At 46.6% G+C, this 21,177-nt stretch overlaps 1 protein-coding gene across 1 annotated transcript; it reads right to left on the reverse strand.

Moving 5' to 3' along the window:
• Positions 1-7,457: 7,457 nt before the first annotated feature.
• Positions 7,458-20,746, reverse strand: LOC311239316 (solute carrier family 22 member 13-like; the record flags this gene model as incomplete). The annotated part of the gene is made up of 6 exons (XM_084327621.1): positions 7,458-7,668; positions 10,865-10,973; positions 11,499-11,713; positions 19,940-20,059; positions 20,166-20,269; positions 20,372-20,746. 6 exons carry the CDS (start codon positions 20,744-20,746, stop codon positions 7,458-7,460), a joined length of 1,134 nt encoding a protein of 377 aa, XP_084183747.1.
• Positions 20,747-21,177: the final 431 nt, after the last annotated feature.

A 21,177-nucleotide genomic window follows, 5' to 3' on the forward strand; every position in this document is an offset into this window, starting at 1 on the left:
ACGTACCGCTCGACATGTACGAACAAGTCCTAGTTCCGCGTAGGAATTTGGCTACCGCACCACTAATGGGATTGTTCATAGTGCGTATATATACTGCGCTACTAAAGTAGGACTTTCTTTTCAGTCCAGTTTCTTACCCTCCAATAGAGTCACAGACGTAAAGCCTCCCCGCGACGCCACGTGTGGGAGTAAGGCCAAGTTCGCCTACCATCGGTATTGAGACATCGTGTATATTAATATTTGAATAGTCATATTTGGCACTATATCGTCGAGTTGGACGTAGTCTATTAAGCTAATAATAGTCTGTTAATATATAGTGCTTCGTGCGGTGAGAATACTACCGTAGTCAGTACCCCATCGTTTCGGGCAGAGAACTGGCTGCTTACCCAGGGTGGTTGACCCTATGTGAAGCTGCACCCGAGGAGCCCCAGAGCCGACGAGCGAGTGGACCTGTATACCGGATTATTCTACCGACGACAGCCCGCCTTCCCAGGCACGGATTATGCTTTGGATGCTTTGATTATTCCATGGATAAAGACCCCCGACACTGCCGTGTGTTGGAACCCCCCCCCTGGAGAGGACGCAAGGTGAGGAGACGCTCTGCAAGACGAGGTCGCTTCACGTCTCTCCCCCGTGGACCGGAGAGAGCCGGCCCACAAAGAGTCCACCTGCTTTCATCTGTGGTCCAAGGATCGCCGGCGCATTGAACGGCACTACAGTGGGTTCACCTGGGATACCCTTGGCCGGACGAGGCAGCCGGATTCTACCCCCCCCCCCCTCCTACTCCTGTCGGCTTACAAGCGACCGGATTAACCCCCTCTAGTGTATCTAGTATAATCATTAAAGTATCATTGCTGTTATTCCTTAACTATTCCAGGTCGTATATTTACCACCTGCGCCTTCAGAGATTGGACATTCTCTATTGATATACCGACGAATACTCCTTGCCATAAAAGTGCATACTATTTCAATTCATAAATGTAATTAAGTGATTAAGTGCTTATTCTACACACCATCGCTGTGTAGAAATAAAGACCTGTTTCTAATTCGTACATTTGTGTTGGATCCGTTTCATCTACGTGAGAGTGTTCATGATAATATATTTATGCCGTGTACTGGGTGGCCGAATATTAAGTACAAAGGTAGTGGTAGTAAGTATCATATCTAGTAATACAGTCAGGGAATTGTACCCCTCAGTTACAGTTTGCGTGCAAGCAAAAAAGAAAAAGGAAACATTTTACGCGCTCCGCGCGAGTCCCATCCCATCTATAGCCTACCCTAATGTCCAGCTCACCCACCGCCACACAAGGGCTGAGTAATCACACACCCTCCTCTCTCTCTCACACACACACTCTCCCAGCTCTCTTTCTCTCTTACCCCTTCCTCATCTCTCTCACCCCCCTCTCTCTCTATATATATCTCACACACACACTTCAGAAACAAACATAGTATCAATGAGAGCATCAATAATACACCTGAGTGAAGTCTAGTTAAAAAAGAAAAAAAAGAAAAAAAATCTAAAAAGTTAATCGTGAGTTAAAAAAAATTGTGGCGTTAATAGAATCGGGTGATAACGCGTTAATACCGCGTTAACTTTGACAGCTGTGGCAACCCCAAGCCACCCCTGGGCTTGGTGATTGATGGGCGCTATGTGGCGACCCAATGGCTGGGCGCTGCCCATGTTTGGGCGTCCGCTTCCGGACGCACCTGTCACTAAAGACCCATCAGAGTGATTACGTGATTAGCGAATCACGGCGCGGTGCGCCTGTTGGGGAGGGGGGACTTAATGGAGCCGAGGAGCCTCCTCTCAGTCCCCCGTAGCAGCGCAAGGCAAAAGGCCACAGAGCGGAGACGCCGCCCGGCCGACAGATTACCGCCAGCAAACCGTTATTATTTGACTAGAAAATAAAGAGCATGATTTTGGGAACTGCAACCTGTCTGTGTGTTGTTTATTCTGCCACCCCTACACCTGGAATTGCCACAGTGGTGGAGAATGCGGGCATAGTCTACTGGCAATCAGGGGTGCGGAATAAACAACAATAGACTTTATCGAAGTAGAATAAAAGAAATTAAAAAAAAAAGAAGAAAAAATATATATTTAATATCGGAAAAAGCATGGACGCGCTGGTGCAGCAGCTCGTACAGGCGAGCATGGAACAACAGACCCGGTACGAAGAGGCCCTGCAAGAACAGAGGAAACAGACGGGGATGATCCACGCGGAGCTCCAGCGGATGGCCTCTCACCGGCGGGAGGAAGGGGCCGCCGGGACGCGGCCTAACCCCGGGCGCTTCATCCCCAAGCTGACGGAGCAGGAGGATATAGAGGCCTATCTCCTAGCGTTTGAGCGCACCGCCGGCCGGGAGGGCTGGCCAGAAGACGACTGGGGGGGACTGCTGGCCCCCTTCCTGTCGGGTAATGCGCAAAAGGCCTACCAGGACCTGCCACCGGAGCAAGCCGAGAACTACACTCGGCTAAAGCAGGACATTTTGTCCCGTTACGGCCATAGTCTGCAGTCCCGTGCGCAGCGGTTCCATGACTGGGTGTATGACGCACAGGCCTCCCCGCGCTCCCAGATGCACGACCTGGTCCGCATAAGCCGAGCCTGGCTAATGACTGACCCCGGAGGGCCCACGGTCTTGGAACGGATTGTTATGGACCGCTTTGTCAGAGCCCTCCCCTATGACACGAATAAGCAGGCGAGTCAAGCGGACCCCCGCTCCGTGGAGCAGCTGGTGAATATTGTGGAGGCCCACCAGGTAACGCGGGAGTTACTCAAAGGGGGGCGAGGGGAAAAGCCAGAGCGGCCGAGAACAAGGAGGGGTCCCGACGAGCCCAGCCCAAGGGGCCGGGTAGGGAACGCAGGTGATCCCGAACTACCCCGAAGAAGACCGCTGTTCGACCAGGACCAAAGACGCTGCTATGACTGCGGCGAGCCCGGGCATCTCTCGTGGAACTGCCCAGGCCGGGATGTGTCCATGCCGTCGGCGGCAGCTTCAGACCCCCGCGGAAAGACGTGCAATTATGGCGCAGCCTGTTGGGCCCATAAGGAAACATCGGCGACACTTTTACCCGTGCGCGTCAGCGACAAAGATGCCGTAGCGCTCCTGGACTCGGGTAGTGTCATAACGCTGGTTCAGCCCCATTTGGCACACTGCGACGCAGAGGCTCCGCAAGTGTCAGTGTCCTGTGTGCACGGGGACACAAAGTTGTATCCTACAGCGCAGATCACCTTGACAACCACCAAGGGGGTCTGCTCGATGACAGCCGGCGTCATACCTAACCTGCCGGTAGCGCTGCTGATTGGTTGAGACTGCCCCCTGTATCGCCAGCTGTGCTCAGCCGTCATCTCCCCGCGCACCCCACCCTCTGCGGGTAAACCGAGGAAGAAGAAAGGGTTACGTCAGCCGAAGGTGTGTGCTCTGAATGTAACGGGGAGTGAGACTGAGACGGCATCAGATGTAGGTGACGACGCGCCGGAACCCCTGAATATACCGGGGAGTGAGACTGAGACGGCATCAGGTGTGGGTGACGACGCGTCGGCGCCCCAAGCGGGCCCCGAGACGGATAGCAGTGACGAGGACCCATTTGCGGAGTTCCCCCAGGCGGACGAGGTGGGGAGGGACCTGGCGGGTCAGTTCGGAACGGCCCAGCTGGAAGACCCAAACCTAACGCAGGCCCGGGCGAATATCAAAACCATAGATGGAAATCCGGTGGAGGGGGTGAGTAACCTGTCATATACTCACTTTGCAATAAAAAGACAATTGCTGTACCAAGTCATAAAAAAGAATGATGAGGTTAGAGATCTATTGCTGGTGCCGAAATTCTTTATTCCCACTGTACTCCAGCTAGCGCATTCACATATCCTCGGAGCGCACCTGGGCGTGGACAAAACCATGGAGCGCATAAGGGCGCGTTTCCATTGGCCGGGCATGAAGAGAGCGGTAGAGGACTACTGCAGGAGCTGCCCAGAGTGTCAACGCGCAGCACCAAAGGTACAATATAAAAATCCTCTGATCCCGCTGCCCATCATTGAGACCCCATTCTCAAGAATTGCCCTCGACGTGGTGGGCCCTCTAGTTAAATCGTCCCGAGGCCACCAGTATATACTGGTAATCATAGATTATGCTACCCGTTACCCCGAAGCCATCCCGTTACGCACGGTGACGGCCAAAATTGTGGCACGGGAGCTCTTTCATTTGTTTAGTCGGGTGGGAATTGCCGACTCTATTCTCACTGATCAGGGCTCGTGCTTTATGTCGCGGGTCATGAAAGAAATGTGCAAACTGATGAAAGTGGAACAGCTGCGAACCTCCATATACCATCCCCAGACGGATGGGCTGTGCGAGCGCTTCAACAAGACCCTAAAAAGCATGCTAAGGAAGGTGATGGAGAAGGATGGGAAGAATTGGGATCAGTTGTTGCCCTTTCTGATGTTCTCTGTGCGTGAGGTCCCACAGGCTTCCACTGGCTTCTCGCCATTTGAGCTGCTCTACGCCCGCAAGCCGCGGGGTCTCCTGGACATCGCAAAGGAGATTTGGGAGGAACAGCCGTCGCCCCACCGGTCTCTCATAGAGCATGTGCAGGTAATGAGAGACAGGATGAAGGCGCTCTGGCCAGTGGTGAGAGAGCATATGCAACAGGCCCAAGACGCACAGAAGCGCATTTATGACCGGGGCGCACAGCCACGGGAGTTTAATGTGGGGGACCGGGTCCTAGTACTGGTACCGACAGCAGAGTGCAAATTCCTAGCCAAATGGCAGGGACCCTACGACATAATCGAGAAAGTGGGTCCCGTCAACTACAAGGTCCACCAGCCCGACCGTAGGAAGCATCGACAGTTATACCATGTTAACCTGTTGAAGAAATGGCATGCCCGGGATGTGTTGCTCTCGCCCCCCCCTCTTCCCCCTTTTGCGCAGCAGGTGGCAGAGGCGGCCGATGTTCCCATCGGGGAACAGTTGTCCCCGACCCAACGGCAGGAGCTTCGGGAGCTGGTCCAACAGAACCGGGACGTGTTTTCGGCCACGCCGGGCCGCACCACATTGGCCCAGCACCACATCATTACCAGCCCGGGAGACAAGGTAAAGCTGAAGCCCTATCGTATCCCAGAGGCAAAAAGAGAGGCAGTCAGAAGAGAAGTGCGGGTCATGCTGGAGATGGGAGTGATTGAGGAGTCTCATAGCGGGTGGTCCAGTCCTATTGTTTTAGTGCCGAAACCCGACTCAACAACCAGGTTCTGCAATGATTTCAGGAAGCTTAATGACATTTCAAAGTTTGACGCCTATCCCATGCCTAGAGTGGATGAGCTCATTGACAGACTGGGCCTGGCCAGGTTTATCACGACACTAGACCTAATGAAGGGTTATTGGCAAGTCCCTCTGGCCCCCGCCTCGAGGGAGAAGACGGCTTTCTCCACCCCAGATGGGCTGTTTCATTATAAAGTTCTCCCGTTTGGCCTGCATGGGGCGCCATCTACCTTTCAGAGGCTGATGGACAGAGTACTACGGCCCCATCGGGAGTATGCAGCCGCATATCTCTATGACATTATCATCCACTCGTCAGATTGGGACACCCACCTCCAAAAGGTGAGAGCGGTGTTGGGTGCCCTCCGGGAGGCGGGTCTCACCGCCAACCCAAAGAAATGCAGGCTGGGACTAGAAGAGGCAGAGTACCTGGGGTTCACAATAGGCCGGGGCAATGTAAAACCGCAGAAGAGGAAAATTGATGCGATAAGGGAGTGGCCTCGCCCTTTAACCAAGAAGCAGGTCAGGACATTTAATGGGCTAGCGAGCTATTATAGGAGGTTTATCCCTAACTTTGCTGCTCGCGCTGCTCCCCTCACAGATCTGACCCAGGCGCGGCGGCCGTTCACGGTGAAGTGGACACCGGAGGCGGCGTTCGAGGACCTCAAGACTGCCCTCTGTTCGGGACCGGTGCTGATCTCCCCGAACTTCGACAAGGAGATGACGGTACAGACAGATGCATCAGAGGTGGGACTGGGAGCGGTCCTCTCCCAGCAACTGGAGGGTGAGGAACATCCAATTTTATATGTGAGCAGGAAGCTGCTGCCACACGAGCGCAACTATTCTGCGGTGGAGCGCGAAGGTCTGGCAATTAAGTGGGCACTGGAGACGCTCCGTTATTATCTGCTGGGGAGGCGTTTCACGCTGGTGACGGATCACGCCCCCCTCGTCTGGATGGCCAAGACAAAGGGGACCAATGCCAGGGTGACTCGATGGTTTCTGGAGTTGCAATCATTTAACTTTTCTGTCATTCACAGGTCAGGGGTGGCGCATGGCAACGCAGACGCCCTCTCCAGGAAGGATGCCTGTTGGGCGTCGGACGCTCTTCCCCGACGGTCGGAGCTGGAGGGGGGGTACTGTGGCAACCCCAAGCCACCCCTGGGCTTGGTGATTGATGGGCGCTATGTGGCGACCCAATGGCTGGGCGCTGCCCATGTTTGGGCGTCCGCTTCCGGACGCACCTGTCACTAAAGACCCATCAGAGTGATTACGTGATTAGCGAATCACGGCGCGGTGCGCCTGTTGGGGAGGGGGGACTTAATGGAGCCGAGGAGCCTCCTCTCAGTCCCCCGTAGCAGCGCAAGGCAAAAGGCCACAGAGCGGAGACGCCGCCCGGCCGACAGATTACCGCCAGCAAACCGTTATTATTTGACTAGAAAATAAAGAGCATGATTTTGGGAACTGCAACCTGTCTGTGTGTTGTTTATTCTGCCACCCCTACACCTGGAATTGCCACACAGCCTATTACAAACACAATAATAAATACATGATAAATACAATAAATATACAATAAACAATAATGTAATAAGTGCAATCATTATAGAGTTTGTACAATAAATTAAAACAGCTGCAGATTATGGTGGAAAGGTTAGTGATTAAGAATTTAAACTGACCAAAGAAGACCAAAGTATTACGTTTTTGAGTTTGTTGTATATGATGTTCCACGAGTCAGGAGCACAGAAGCTAAAAGCAGATTTCCCAAGTTCAGTACAGACTCTGGGAGTCTAGGACCTACTGTAGCGCTGGTGCTTTAAGTGTAAGAGCCAGTCATTGGAACGTGTACTATAGGGTCCAGATATAGGGTCCAACAGAGAAGTGAGATCAATTTGGCAATCTCCAATCGAAACAGATGCCAATGCAGCTCTCACCTCTCTACTAGGACCATCCAACCCTACTATACAGGACACAATGGTTATTACAACAACAACAACAACAACAACAACTGACATTATCACCCTTTACATTTTTGTTGCTTTTTCAATAGCCCAATTGTCCACTTCATTGCCTGTAATGGACACTTTCTTTGTGTCAACGGACCTATGCCTATAGAGAAGAAGAAACAATTCTACATTAGTGACTGAATGCAAATGTATTTGTTTTGTCTCACAAAATATACAAATTCATGTTTGTAACAGGGCGTGGCAAATCGTAGCTCACCTGTTGCCCACGACCTCGTCAGTTGTGTCGGGCAGTTCTGTTCTCCTCGTCTCAGGGAGCATGAAGCTGAGCAGCCCACTAGCCAAGGAGAGGCTGCTGAAGACGATGGTGGGGATGGCCCAGTAGAGCGAACCTAATGTGTTGAGTAATGGAGCCAACAAGCCAGCCGTTCTGATAACTATGTTGCCCAGACCACTGGCTGTTTGCCTGAAACAGAGAGAGAGTCGACTGGTGAACTTGAGAACTGTTAGGACTGTCTGACTATTAATAATAAACAATGTTAGGACCAGTGGCGGACTGGGACACAAATTCAGCCCGGGACATTCAGACGCACCAGCCCACGCACCGGCCCCGAAACCGGCCCACACAACGGCCGTTATGAAACACTTGTCCAGTATTAAACAACCCAAGGCTGTGGCTAAGGAGTCAACATCAGGGAGACCAAATCTACACCCCGCCCCTAGATGTGCACTCGTGCACAGTGCACACACACACACACACACACACACACACACACACACACACACACACACACACACACACACACACACACACACACACACACACACACACACACACACACACACACATATACCGTTACTTCCTGTCATTGGCATATGTTTTTTTTTTACTAACATCTTAGTGCCTCATTAGCCTAGGGATTAAGGATACATGAAGTATTAACTACACCATAATAATATTGAGGTTTTGATCCATAGAAAGGTCTGTGCTACACAATTTCAGTTAGATTGGATTTATTGTCCTTTAATTTGGCACTCATGACATTAGTTGCTTGCCGTTTAATCAACATTGAAAGACCCCCCCACTTCCTCCCAGACACCCATTCCAAGAGCCTGTTTTCTCTCTCTCTCTCTCTCTCTCTCTCTCTCTCTCTCTCTCTCTCTCTCTCTCTCTCTCTCTCTCTCTCTCTCTCTCTCTCTCTCTCTCTCTCTCTCTCTCTCTCTCTCTCTCTCTCTCTCTCTCTCTCTCTCTCTCTCTCTCTCTCTCTCTCTCTCTCTCTCTCTCTCTCTCTGTGTGTCTCTCCCTCTCTCTGTGTGTCTCTCTCTGTGTCTCTCTCTCTCTGTCTGTCTGTCTGTCTGTCTGTCTGTCTGTCTGTCTGTCTGTCTGTCTGTCTGTCTGTCTGTCTGTCTGTCTGTCTGTCTGTCTGTCTGCCTGCCTGCCTGCCTGCCTGCCTGCCTGCCTGCCTGCCTGCCTGCCTGCCTGCCTGCCTGCCTGCCTGCCTGCCTGCCTGCCTGCCTGCCTGCCTGCCTAAAATTCTTGCTGTAGATATCTCTAGATAAATCACATCGAGATAGGTAAGAACCCATACCTTCCTGTTCTCTGTTAAAGGTTATATATATTTTTCTTTTCTTTTTTATATTTTAAAATAGTACACTCATTTGAGTAGTGGAAAAGGGGTAGGATTAAATAAGTGTATACTTCTTCCTACTCCTTTTCGAACATGTAGATTGAGTTGTGTTTTGCTTTTGTTATTGTTTGTTTGTATTCATTGCATGTTCGAAATAAAGATTTCAAATCAAAAGGTGGTAACTACTGGAATAGCCTACCAGTTGTGATTAGAGAGTGCCCTACATACTCCATGTTCAAGACCCATCTTAAACTGCATCTTAAGGCAAACCAGAACTGTGATCATTTTTAATCTGATTTAGTTTATGCAACTTGTTTATTGTTTTATTGCCGGCCCACACACTGGCCCACACACCGGCCCACATAATGGCCCACACACCGGCCCACATACGGCCCACACACTGGCCCACACACTACACCAGCCCACACACTACACCGGCCCACACACCGGCCCACACACCGGCCCACATTAGTGGCCCACACACTGGCCCACACACTGGCCCACACACTGGCCCACACACTGGCCCACACACCGGCCCACACACTGGCCCACATACTGGCCCACATACTGGCCCACACACCGGCCCACACACTGGCCCACATTAGTGGCCCACACACCGACTCACACACTGGCCCACACACTGGCCCACATACTGGCCCACACACCGGCCCACACACCGGCCCACATACTGGCCCACACACTGGCCCACACAGTGGCCCACATTAGTGGCCCACACACCGACTCACACACTGGCCCACACACCGGCCCACACACTGGCCCACATTAGTGGCCCACACACCGACTCACACACTGGCCCACACATTGGCCCACACACCGGCCCACATTAGTGGCCCACACACTGGCCCACACACTGGCCCAAAAAATAAAGCAAAAAACTAAAAATATATATATATTTTTTTTTTGGGCCAGCCCACTTTGGTTCCGGCCCATCGGGATTCGTCCCGAACGTCCCGATGGCCAGTCCGCCACTGGTTAGGACTATCTGTCTCTTAATATTAAACACTGTTAGGACTATCTGACTCTTAATAATAAACACTATTAGGACTGTCTGACTCTTAATAATAAACAATGTTAGGACTATCTGTCTCTTAATAATAAACACTGTTAGGACTATCTGACTCTTAATTTAAAAAACAAATCAAATCGGTAGTAAACAACGAAAAGTTTCACTTATCAAACTTCCGTCACATCAGAAACTCTCTGTCAACAAAAGCAGCAGCACAGTATTTTAATGCCATTATTATGTCACATTTAACATACTGTCTGACTAGCTGGACACAAGCCTCCTGTACAACACTACAATCTGTACAGGTAGTTTACCATCAGGCTGTGAAAGTTCTGGACAGGAAAACAAACAGCCACCACCATTGTCATAGCATAGCAAATCAGAACCTACTGAGCTGGGACAATCTCGTCAAATTCAAAGATGCCTGCCTTACCTATAAAATCCTACATGGCTTGGCTCCTCCCCCCCCTCTGTACTTTCATAAAACAGAAAGCATCTGCTGACAGATATACCAGGTCTGTAGTCAGAGGGGACTGTGTAGTCCCAAACAGGATGTCTGCTTTTAGTCAGGCAGCCTTTTCCGTGAGAGCAGCCCACACCTGGAACAGTCTGCCAACACGGCTCAGGGAGTATCAAAGCTACATTTAATTTAAAACTAACTTAATTGAATTGAATCTTGCCACCTACTGCTGCTGCTGCTACTGCTACTGCTACTGCTACTGCTACTGCTACTGCTACTGCTACTGCTACTACTACTACTACTACTACTACTACTACTACTACTACTACTACTACTATTACTACTACTGTTATCATTATTATCATTACTACTTGCACTTTGTTCCAAGTTCTATTACCTGTACCCCCCTTGCTGCTATGACACTTGAATTTCCCCAAGGGGATTGATAAAGGAACACTTGACTTGACAAAATAATGCCTATTTAAGACAACAAATTATCCCTGCTTTTGGCATGCTGTGTATTCCTTGCTGTCCACACAGTACGTACCTGACGGATGTAGGGAACAGCTCCTGGATGTAGATGTTGCATATTGAACCAGCCCAGTTCAGGAAGAGCCTGCCCAGAGCAGCCAGTGCAGTAAGAGCGACTGCATTGTCTAGAATGGAATTTCAATGTACAAGTTAGTTAATTCAGTTCATTCCAACCAAGTCATGTGATTGGACAAAAGGCATTCCATGCGTGCTGATATTCAGTATAATAACACCGGGACCTTTAACTATATTTATCATTCCGCCGCACATGTGTTAACCCTTTCACTACCACACTACAGACGGTTAACCTTTCACTACCACACTACAGACGGTTAACCGTCTGTAGTGTGGTAGTGAAAGGGTTAACCGTCTGTAGTGTGGTTGTGAAAGGGTTAACCCTTTGTCATGTGACAGTGAAAGGGTTAACCTTCTGTATTGTCACAGTGAAAGGGTTAACCATTTGGTAGTGTGGTAGTGAAATTAATTTATTCAAGTTCAAGAGCACAGTTGTGGAACTATTTGATGGCAGAGCTAAATAAATGATAACTAATAAATAACTAATATATTCAGTATAGCAGTACGATCCTGAGTGTGATATTGCTTAATCAAAGGTTGATTTCTGAATATGCTGTAAAGACATTTCACCATACCTTGTGGAACTGCCAGCATGAGAATGCAGGCAAGTCCACCAATCAGAAGGGTGGAAATTAGAGATTTCTTTCTACCCCACATCTCCAACAGCCAGATGCTGAGTAGATGAGCAGGTATCTCAGAGAGACCGAACATGAGCTGTGCCAAGAAGATGTTCAAGCCCAGGTTTCCCACATTGAAGGAGAGGCTGAAGTAGGCGATGTTCAGTGAAAACCTTGAATACAAATATATATATATTTTTTTTTAAATCATATGAACACAAAAGGATTGGGAATCATCTACTGTGCTGTTAGCTGTACCGTATGTCTCTGATAAGACCTTGTATGTCCTCAACAAACAAACATGAAGCTAAAAGATATTTGTAAAAATAGGATTTTTACATACCATGCAACTGCAACAAGCAGGAAATACTTGATCAGTATAGGCGATCTGATGAGAACTCGTATGCCTCCCCTTTGTACAGTCTTTTTGACTGCAATCTGTAAGACAGGTGACATCTCTGATACTGTCACTTAAGGCGAATGGTCATTTTGGCTAGATAGGTCCATTTTGAGATATTATAATATTTTACCTCTACACTCACAGTATAGTTTAAAAAAATCTATCATTAAAAGCAATTATGAATACTTTTTTCTTTTTCTTTTTTTTTTCTTACAAACTGCATGTAGGCTACAGCAAGCAACTGATTTTTTTTTAAATGGGCCTTTTCTCATATTTCCTTTACACAAAACATGATTGACATGGTGCTTCTTAACAAAAGTAGCTGGCAGAAGTCAAATAAAAATAAATAACAAATATATAAATAAAAAAAGTAATAAGTATTGTTTGAAGTTTAATTTCTTTTGACAACATCCAACTATTTGATGAAGTAAAGTTAAATGAACACTGCAGAAGTCAGATTAGAAGAGGAACACGATGGAACAACCCTACCTTTTCTAGTAGAGTGTCTGGAATAATGCGTCTGTTTACTGAGGCTGCCCTGAGTATTTCTGCCTTTGCTTCCTCTGTCCTTCCACGGTCTAATAACCATCTGGCTGACTCAGGAATGAGCCTGGGTTGAAGCAAGGTAATTATAGTGAAAATGTTATTCATATTCAAATGGTATTTACATTCAGATATAACTTGCCATCCATATCATGTTTTGATTATCATAACGACAGGGTTGCCCTCAGTCGCCAATTACATTTTTATGTCAGAAAGAATTACAAGCAAACATCTGCCAACTCAATAATATTTACAAATATGCTTTCGTTCAGGCACAAGATAATTTTACATGACAGCAGAAATTTGCAGAATGACTATAATGTGGGAAACATAATTTTATAGATATTCAATTTGTTGAATTTCAAAAATCCTATGAGTTATTGAAATAATGTTTGTCAAGGATCGCCCCACTATTAACACATAACCATTATCTGATTGAAGAGTTATCAGTGAGAAGGTGTTTTCAGAGAATAGGGTCTTAAACTGTGTGAGAAAGCTTATTACCAAATGTAGCAAAGAACAAATCCTGAAGGTAGAGCCATGATGAACTGAGCCAGTCTCCAGTTACGGATGAGGTACATCAACCCAGCGAGGATAGCCTGCCCCACCCCGACAAACAGCTGGCAGAGACACGATGGATACGATCGCCTTGTCATCCCAACCCATTCAGTTACTATAAAAGGAAAGCGTAACACGTGTCAGGCCATCACACAACAGATGTGAGAGAATATAGGGTAACACTTAAGAGCAGAGTAATAATGGTTTAAGTGCCTAGGAAGTTGATTGATTGATTGAAAATTGTATTAGCAGAATGGGTACAATACAGTACAGCTCAATACACACAATTGTTAAGGGGTTGCAGACCAGAGAAAGACTTTCGTCTTGTTTACATCAGGGTCCCCCATTTTCAATTCATCATAACATATATGACATACATGACATACAGATAGACAGTACTGCTACATCTATACATTTATGACATACCAGATATACAAATACAGTACTGTTTGTGATACAAAAAAGAGAGTATATACATTTGACGAAGAAACTGTGCATTGGAGGAGGTGGGGTGGGGGGGGGGGGAACTGTACATTGGAGGTGGGTGGGTGGGGTGGGGGGTGGGGGGGGATGTGTAGGCGGGGTGGGGGTAACTGTACATTGGATTATCGACGAAACCTTACTTGGTCCAAGAAGAGGGTCTCGTGTATTACTGGGTTAGGACATTTACTGTACATTGGAGGGGGTTGGGTTAGGACATTTACAGGGGCCAGTTTCGAATTACAGTCTCTTGTAGGTGCTCCTTGAGAGTGGTTTTAAAAGTGGGTAGTGATTCACATTCTTTTACAGCTGTGGGTAGGGCGTTCCACATTGATGTGGCATAATTGCGAAACGTGTTTAGTCCCTTGTTTGAGCCGAATCTGGGTTTAACATGATTTGTGGTGTTGTGGTCATGGTATTCACTGACCTTTGGGAAGTATTTTGACATGTACATGGGTACCTTAGTCGTGTAGTGTATCTTGTAGACCAGGCCCATTGCAAGTTGCTGTACTCTGTCGTCTACTCTGATCCTAGGTTGTCAAAGTGGGCAGGGGTGAGGTGGGTTCTAGGGGTAAGGTCAAGTAGTAGTCTGACCAGTTTGTTTTGAGATGTTTGTAATTTAGTTTTTAGCGCCTTTGAGGTGCTTTGGTACCATGAGGTGCAAGCATAGTCGTAGTACCCTTGAATGAGTGCTCCTGCCAGAGTCTTCAGGGTATTCTTGTTTACCAGAGAGGAGATCCGGTACAAGAATCTAGTTCGTTGGTTGACTTTTATTACATTGGATGCCATTTTGTCACAGGAAAGATTTGCTTCTAGGATGGAACCTAGCTATGTAATTTCATCTTTCCTTGTGACAATATTGTCACCCACTGTAACTGAGAAGCCGTCGGCCTTGCTGAGTTTGTTATTTGAACCGAAGAGAATGGACTCTGTTTTACCCAGGTGTAATGATAGTTTGTTGTCAGCGAGCCAGGTGCAGATTTTGCCTAGTTCCGAGCTGAGGGTTTTTTCAACCTGTAACTTGTTCTTGTCAGAGACCAGCAGGGCTGAGTCGTCCACGAACAGGAACAAGTTGCAGTCACAAGCTGACGACATGTAATTTGCATAAATTAGGTAGCGGTCCTAGTATGCTTCCTTGTGGAACACCACAGCTCACTGGGAGGGGGGGGGGGGTAGGGTACCGTTTACCTCCACCATCTGTTCTCTCCCCTCCAGGTAGGATTGCATCCAGCTCACTGATAGACTATCAAAACCAATTGCTTTTAGCTTGTCAATCAGAATAGAGTGATTGACAATGTCGAAGGCCTTTTGTAGGTCCAGCATGACCATGCCGCAGTATTTGCCCGCGTCCAACTAATGAGGAACTAGTATGTTGTCTCTAACCTGATGTATCAGTGCAGGGAAATCTTCCCAGAATGGCTTCTAGATTCAAATTATTTTGATAATTATTTTGATAATATAACTGATTTAGTTTATTTATTTAGCACATTATTTAAAAAAAAAAAACAGTGCTAGGAGGGAACGAAGCCCAAAGGGCTTGTACAAAGTTCCACTCCCATCTCATTGTCCATAAACAATATGAACGAAATACATGTAAGCATGGTAACCTTCTGGAAAGTGGGAACCTGGAATGTGAGGAGCCTGCGAACACCTGGAAAATTGGCGAATGTCCTACAAGAGATGGATACCATGGGGATAGATATATTGGGAATTGCTGAAACATTTAGGAGAGGAGAAGATGACTTTAGATACACCCTACCAACTGGACAATCATTTAGAATCATATCTTCGGGTGGAAAACAACATAGAAAAGGTGTAGCTTTTGCTTTGACTGAGAAAGCAGCAAAAAGCGTGGAAAGTTATCAAACGATATCGGAACTTATTATCACCTTGAGAATGAAAGCAACACCAGCAAGTGTATGCATCACACAAGCATATGCACCAACTGGAGAAGCTGAGGATGATGAAATAGACAACTTTTATGAAAATATTGAGAGAGCGATGAAAGACCAAAAGAAATGGGGAGATGTGGAAATAGTCATGGGCGATTTCAACGCCAAATTAGGTGAAGAAAAAGTTGATGGTGTTGTCGGACCTTTTGGTCTGGGTATAAGAAACGATAGAGGAGATAGACTAGTGGATTTCTGCAGGAAGAACCAATTGTGGGTTACCAACACTTGGTTTGAACAACGTAAATCTCCTGATGGAAACACTAGAAACCAAATTGATTACATTATGATAAACCACAGATACAAGAAAGGAATAACAAACTCTAAGGCACGACCATCTGCAGACTGTGGTTCAGATCATATTCCAGTAGTGATGAAAATGAAGATCAAACTGAAAACCATTAAGAAAAAGAAAACGACACACAAAAGATGGGATGTGAAGAGTCTGAAAGGAGAAACCATGAAGAGACGATACAGAAACGAAGTGAACAAAACATTAGAAAATAGAGAGTTAGCAGATATTGAAGATCCACAAGAACTATGGACAAAACTGAAAGAAAAACTGGGAAGCGTTGCAGACATAATCTGTGGTAAACCAGAAAAAGTTGAGAAACAAGAGTGGATGACGAAAGACATTCTGGATGAGATGAAAAAGAGAGCAGACATGAAGAATGCGGACAGAAAAACTGAATACAACAGAGCAAAACGAAAAGTACAGAAGATGTGTAGGGATGCAAAAGAGAAGTATTACAAAGAGAAATGCAAGGAAATTGAAGATCTAGACAAGAAGCACAACCCTCTTATGTACAACAAGATCCAACAACTAACAAGGAAGAGGAAAAAAAACAACCCAAGGTGTCAGAGACAAAGAAGGAAAACTGCTCCTTGACGAGAAGGAAATAATCAATAGATGGGCAGAGTATGTGGAAACACTATACAAAGACCAGAACAGAACATCAGACACATGAATTAGTCTAGAAGAGATAGAAAAAGTCCAGATCACGAAAAAAGAAGTTGAAGAGGCTGTGAAGTCACTGGCCACGGACAGATCGCCCGGCGAGGATGAGATCCCGGCTGAACTGATTAAGAACTCTGGTGACAGATGCATCGAGCTCCTTGTGAAACTGGTAAACAACATCTATAACTCAGGAAATATTCCAAATGATTTCCTAAAATCAATGTTCATTCCGATCCCAAAGACCGGAAGAGCCACAGAATGCAACAATTACAGGACTATCAGTTTGATATCTCATGCATCAAAAGTACTCCTGAAAATCATCAAGAACAGAATAGAACCCATAATTGAACATCAGCTCTCGGATAGCCAAATGGATTTTCGCAAAGGAAAAGGAACAAGAGATGCAATCTGCCAACTCAGAATCATTGGTGAAAAATCGATAGACCAACAGAAGAAGCTGTATATTTGCTTCATCGATTTCACGAAGGCCTTCGACAGAGTTGAACATACAACATTGATGAGAACAATGGAAGAATTCAAAATACCAGTTTCTGACCGAAGAATAATTGCGAACTTATACTGGAGGCAGAAGGCTAATGTTAGAATAGGAAAGGAGAGGGGCGGTTAGGTGGCCGAGCGCAGATTGCGTTCGTCACCAGCCCCGGAGCTGAGCTGGATTTGCCTGTTCGAATCCAGCTCACAGCTCCGGGGTTGTCACCAGCTTGGCTGGCCGTCTGCACTGATACAATTGGCTGTATCAGAGGATGGGAGAAGCTGGCGGGGTGGGTCCGGGTCGTTGTAAACAGTGACTCCTACAGTTCGGTCGGGGCGCCTGCTAAGCGCGGATTGAACGTGAGGGGGATAGTGTGGTCCTCCCACACGCTACGCCCTCTCAATGAGAATCCGCGCTGCCAGGTGAAAAGAAGCGGTGATTGGCTGGACGTGTGTCGGAGGAAGCACGTGGTAGCCTCCACTCTCCCAGATGATCTGACTGTGGGGGGTAAGTGCGCAGCGACCAGGAAGGGACTGGGAATTGGCATACGACTAACATTGGGATGGGAGAAAAATCTGAGGAAAAATGGAGGGGGAAAAAGACCAAAAAAAAAAAATAATAATAATAGGAAAGGAGAAATCAAGAGACTTCCCGGTGGAGAAGGGTGTAAGACGAGGATGCATCTTGTCCCCTGTACTCTTTAATATGTACAGTGAATCACTGATGAAAAAAGGTCTGAGAGGAGGGAAAGGAGTAAAACTTGGCGAAGAGAACATCACCAATATAAGATACGCGGATGACACTGCTATAGTCTGTAACTGTCAAGAAGATCTACAGGACATGATGAATAAGCTGAATGTCGAATGCAAAAACTATGGAATGTCGCTAAACACAAAGGACAGCTGCTGGAGAGGTTGAAAAAGAGAAAGATGGAGTTGTGCGAGCATGTTCTGAGAGGATCCAGCGGGGAGATGTTCAAGAAGGTGGTGATGGGGAAGGTGGATGGAAAGAGAGGAAGTGGAAGACCAAGAAGAGGCTGGGTAGACGATGTCTGTGATTGGAGCGGAGTGAGAGGCGGGGGGGACAAGAAGTGGGGACAGAATGGGTTGGAGAGTGATAGGCAACCTTCGGAACGAAGAAGCCACCTAATGATGATGATGGTCTATAAAATAAACTACAAAACAGGATCAGAGACATAAGGCAGACACTATAGCAAAAACATGGAAGATTGACACAATCACAACTTGTGTTTTTTTTAGTACAAGAGGGCAAAGGAGAGGAGAATAACATATTAACGGTATATAATGAGGAAAAGGAAACAAGCAGCCATACTAACAGTAGATGTAACACTGATGCACAGGAGTAACTTAATGTGATGGTGATTTATGATGAAATTAAATTAGATTTGAATTGTTTTTAAATATATACATTAAATACTGATAGGGCATACAGACCCTCATCTGCACCTTTGTTTACACTGTTTATTTTTCATATTTTTATATTCAGATCTATTTCTATTGCCTATATTTATGTCTTTCTACTATTACCCTGCCCATAACTGTACCTCCCCTCCCCCTTCTCCCATGCTGTTATGACGCCCAGATTTCCCCAATGGGATCAATAAAGATTCTAAAAGCCCTCTAGGGTCGTTGCCACAGCTAGTGCCCTAATGCTTAGAAGGAATGCAGCCAACTGACCGCCCAGCATCCTTAGAGCCCCTTGTGGCCTTGTGGCCTTGTGGCCTTGCGACCGGACGGGTTTCGGCTGTCCTAACTGTGGTGGGCAGTTCGTTCCACCATTGTGGGGCAAGGACTGAGAATAGGCGGCTTCTCCTCGATGACCCTCCCGGAGCTCGGATAGGAGTGGGTCTGAGATGGCCAGAAGATGCAGAGCATATAGGGGTCTTGAGGGTGTGTAGTTAGAGACCATTGACCGTGTGGCCTTGCGGGATTAAAAACTGCTTTTGACTCTCAAATTCCCATTTTCTATCTGCTTACTTCTAATTCTAAAAGTTAACTGTCACTAAGTTAAATAATATATATTTCCACACTTTGTTAACATATACAGAAGTTCCTCATGAGTTCTTAGGTCTATGCATGTATGCTTGTGCATCATGCATGTATCTATCTCTGGTTCAAACTTTATTGAGCTTTCTAATATCCAAGCCCGGATCTACCATATGGGCTACCTGGGCAAAATAATGAATAATTAAGGTGGAGTTTAATGGCTGTAGTCGTGGGTTGTGTGGTGTGGGCGTGTCTTGTGAGGCATGGCGGCAGGGTGCAGGGGGAGGGGGCGGGGCCTTAGTGCTCAGGGGTTTAGGGGTCTCTAATTGATTGATTGAAAACTTTATTAACAGATTGCAGAATGGGTACAATAAAGTACAGCTCAATACACACAATTGTTAAGGGGATGCAGACCAGAGAAAGACTTTCGTCTTGTTTACATCAGGGTCCCCCATTTTCAATTCATCATCTAAAACTTGAGTTAGTATCTGCTCAACATAATTTAGGCCTCCAGACTGAGGAGTTATCAATGCTTGTGTTGTCATGGTTGCCCAAGCAGCACAGAAAGAAGTAGCAGTTAGAGGCTGGTTACACATTGTATTAAAATGTTTAACTTTTCAATGTTTAACTGTATGTAATCCATTGATCCTTTTACTGTGTAGTGTGAACTTGAAGTAAGTAAGTATGTTTTATTTCTAAAGCACATTTACAACAACTGTAGTTACACCCAAAGTGCTGTACATATACATGGAACTCGAATAAAACATGGTAAAGAAAGCAATACAAATACAACAAATATAACAACAAGTACGATTAAAAAATAAGAAATAGAAAAATACACAACATAAAACAGGGTAGGTGTGAGATCAGACTATCCAGGCTAAAAAGCCCAGTTTAAAAGCTAAAAGGCCTGCTGGGTAAACAGCTCGATTTTTTAAACCTGGATTTAAAGGCAGACAGGGAGGGAGCGCACCTACCCAGAACAGTGCAGTTGCTTCGATATCCTCCGTACGAGACGCCTACAACGAACATGGACACTGCGTAGAAGTAGAAGTTTGGTGCGAGGCCGGCTGCAGCGGTGGACAGGAACATCAGCACCATGGGGGCCTGGCAGGCACGTCTACGACCGAACCTAGAAGAAGAAGACCACATTGAAATGTCATTCGAAAATAACATATTTGCGTTAGGCATGTTGGAACGGACACAATTTTATCATTGTAACAGCAGGTGTCACTTACGATTCGGCAAAAGGCCCAAACAAGAGTGAACCGACCAAGATACCAGCCATGAACACCATCTGTGACACATGGACCATGTCACCTTTGCCACAGATGAGATTAAACTGACAAAAAAAAGAAGAAATTATGGCATGTACCATATTAGCTTGTTCATTAGATATTAGATGTTAGACATTCATGGTTATTATTACTTTAGTCCAACTTACATCGGTGACTATGGTGGCCTCGTACAGAGACTTGTCATACACCCATCCATCCTGGCACTCCGTGGTCTCATTGAGTCCGTACTCTCTGATGCCGTCAATGTCCCGGTCCACAGGGACGAACATCAGACACCTACTGAAGGTCCCGTCCTGCTCCCGGGGCAGGGTCAAGTTCAGCTGCTCGTCTGTGGTCAGGTTGGGGTCGGTTCTGAGGATCCAGTCTGTGTCACAGCGTCGGTCCGGATCGGACTGGATGAAAGTCAGACTGCCCAGATGGAGTGGCAGAATAAGACTTGGGAGACATAGTCCAAGCAAAAGAAGTTTCTGGAACAATCCAAATTCTCCGACGGTCGTCAGGATTTCACCAAAATCAACCATGTTGATTTAGTGGCGGTCTTCTGCTGTTAAGAGTCAGAGTTCACAGGCTGACTGCTCACTAGGAGGGTCTAATGGACACCATGGCAACCAAATAACAGACAGCTGTCAAGAAAAAAAAGGGACACAAATCAACTTTCATTGACACTTGGCATAATGTATACAGACTACTATTTGAAAGAGACAATGCTGCACTGTGTGCCGAGCCTCAAAGCTTAGTGTGCTAAAAGTCTCTCTCTCACCATTACGCTTGATAACTCAAGGTAGTATTATCTCTGTTGATACTGCTCCTCACACCAGCAGGGTGCGGTAGGTGTTGGATTTTCTAATACAAACATCAAATGTTAAGACTTGGACACCCCACAATTATTATGTTTTTGTTTTACCTCAAGGCAGATTAAGAATACTGGCCCAGCAACACGTTCAGCTGAGCC

This window comes from Notolepis coatsorum (genome assembly GCF_963971535.1).
Source record: "Notolepis coatsorum genome assembly, chromosome: 13".
Classification (NCBI taxonomy): Eukaryota; Metazoa; Chordata; class Actinopteri; order Aulopiformes; family Paralepididae; genus Notolepis; species Notolepis coatsorum.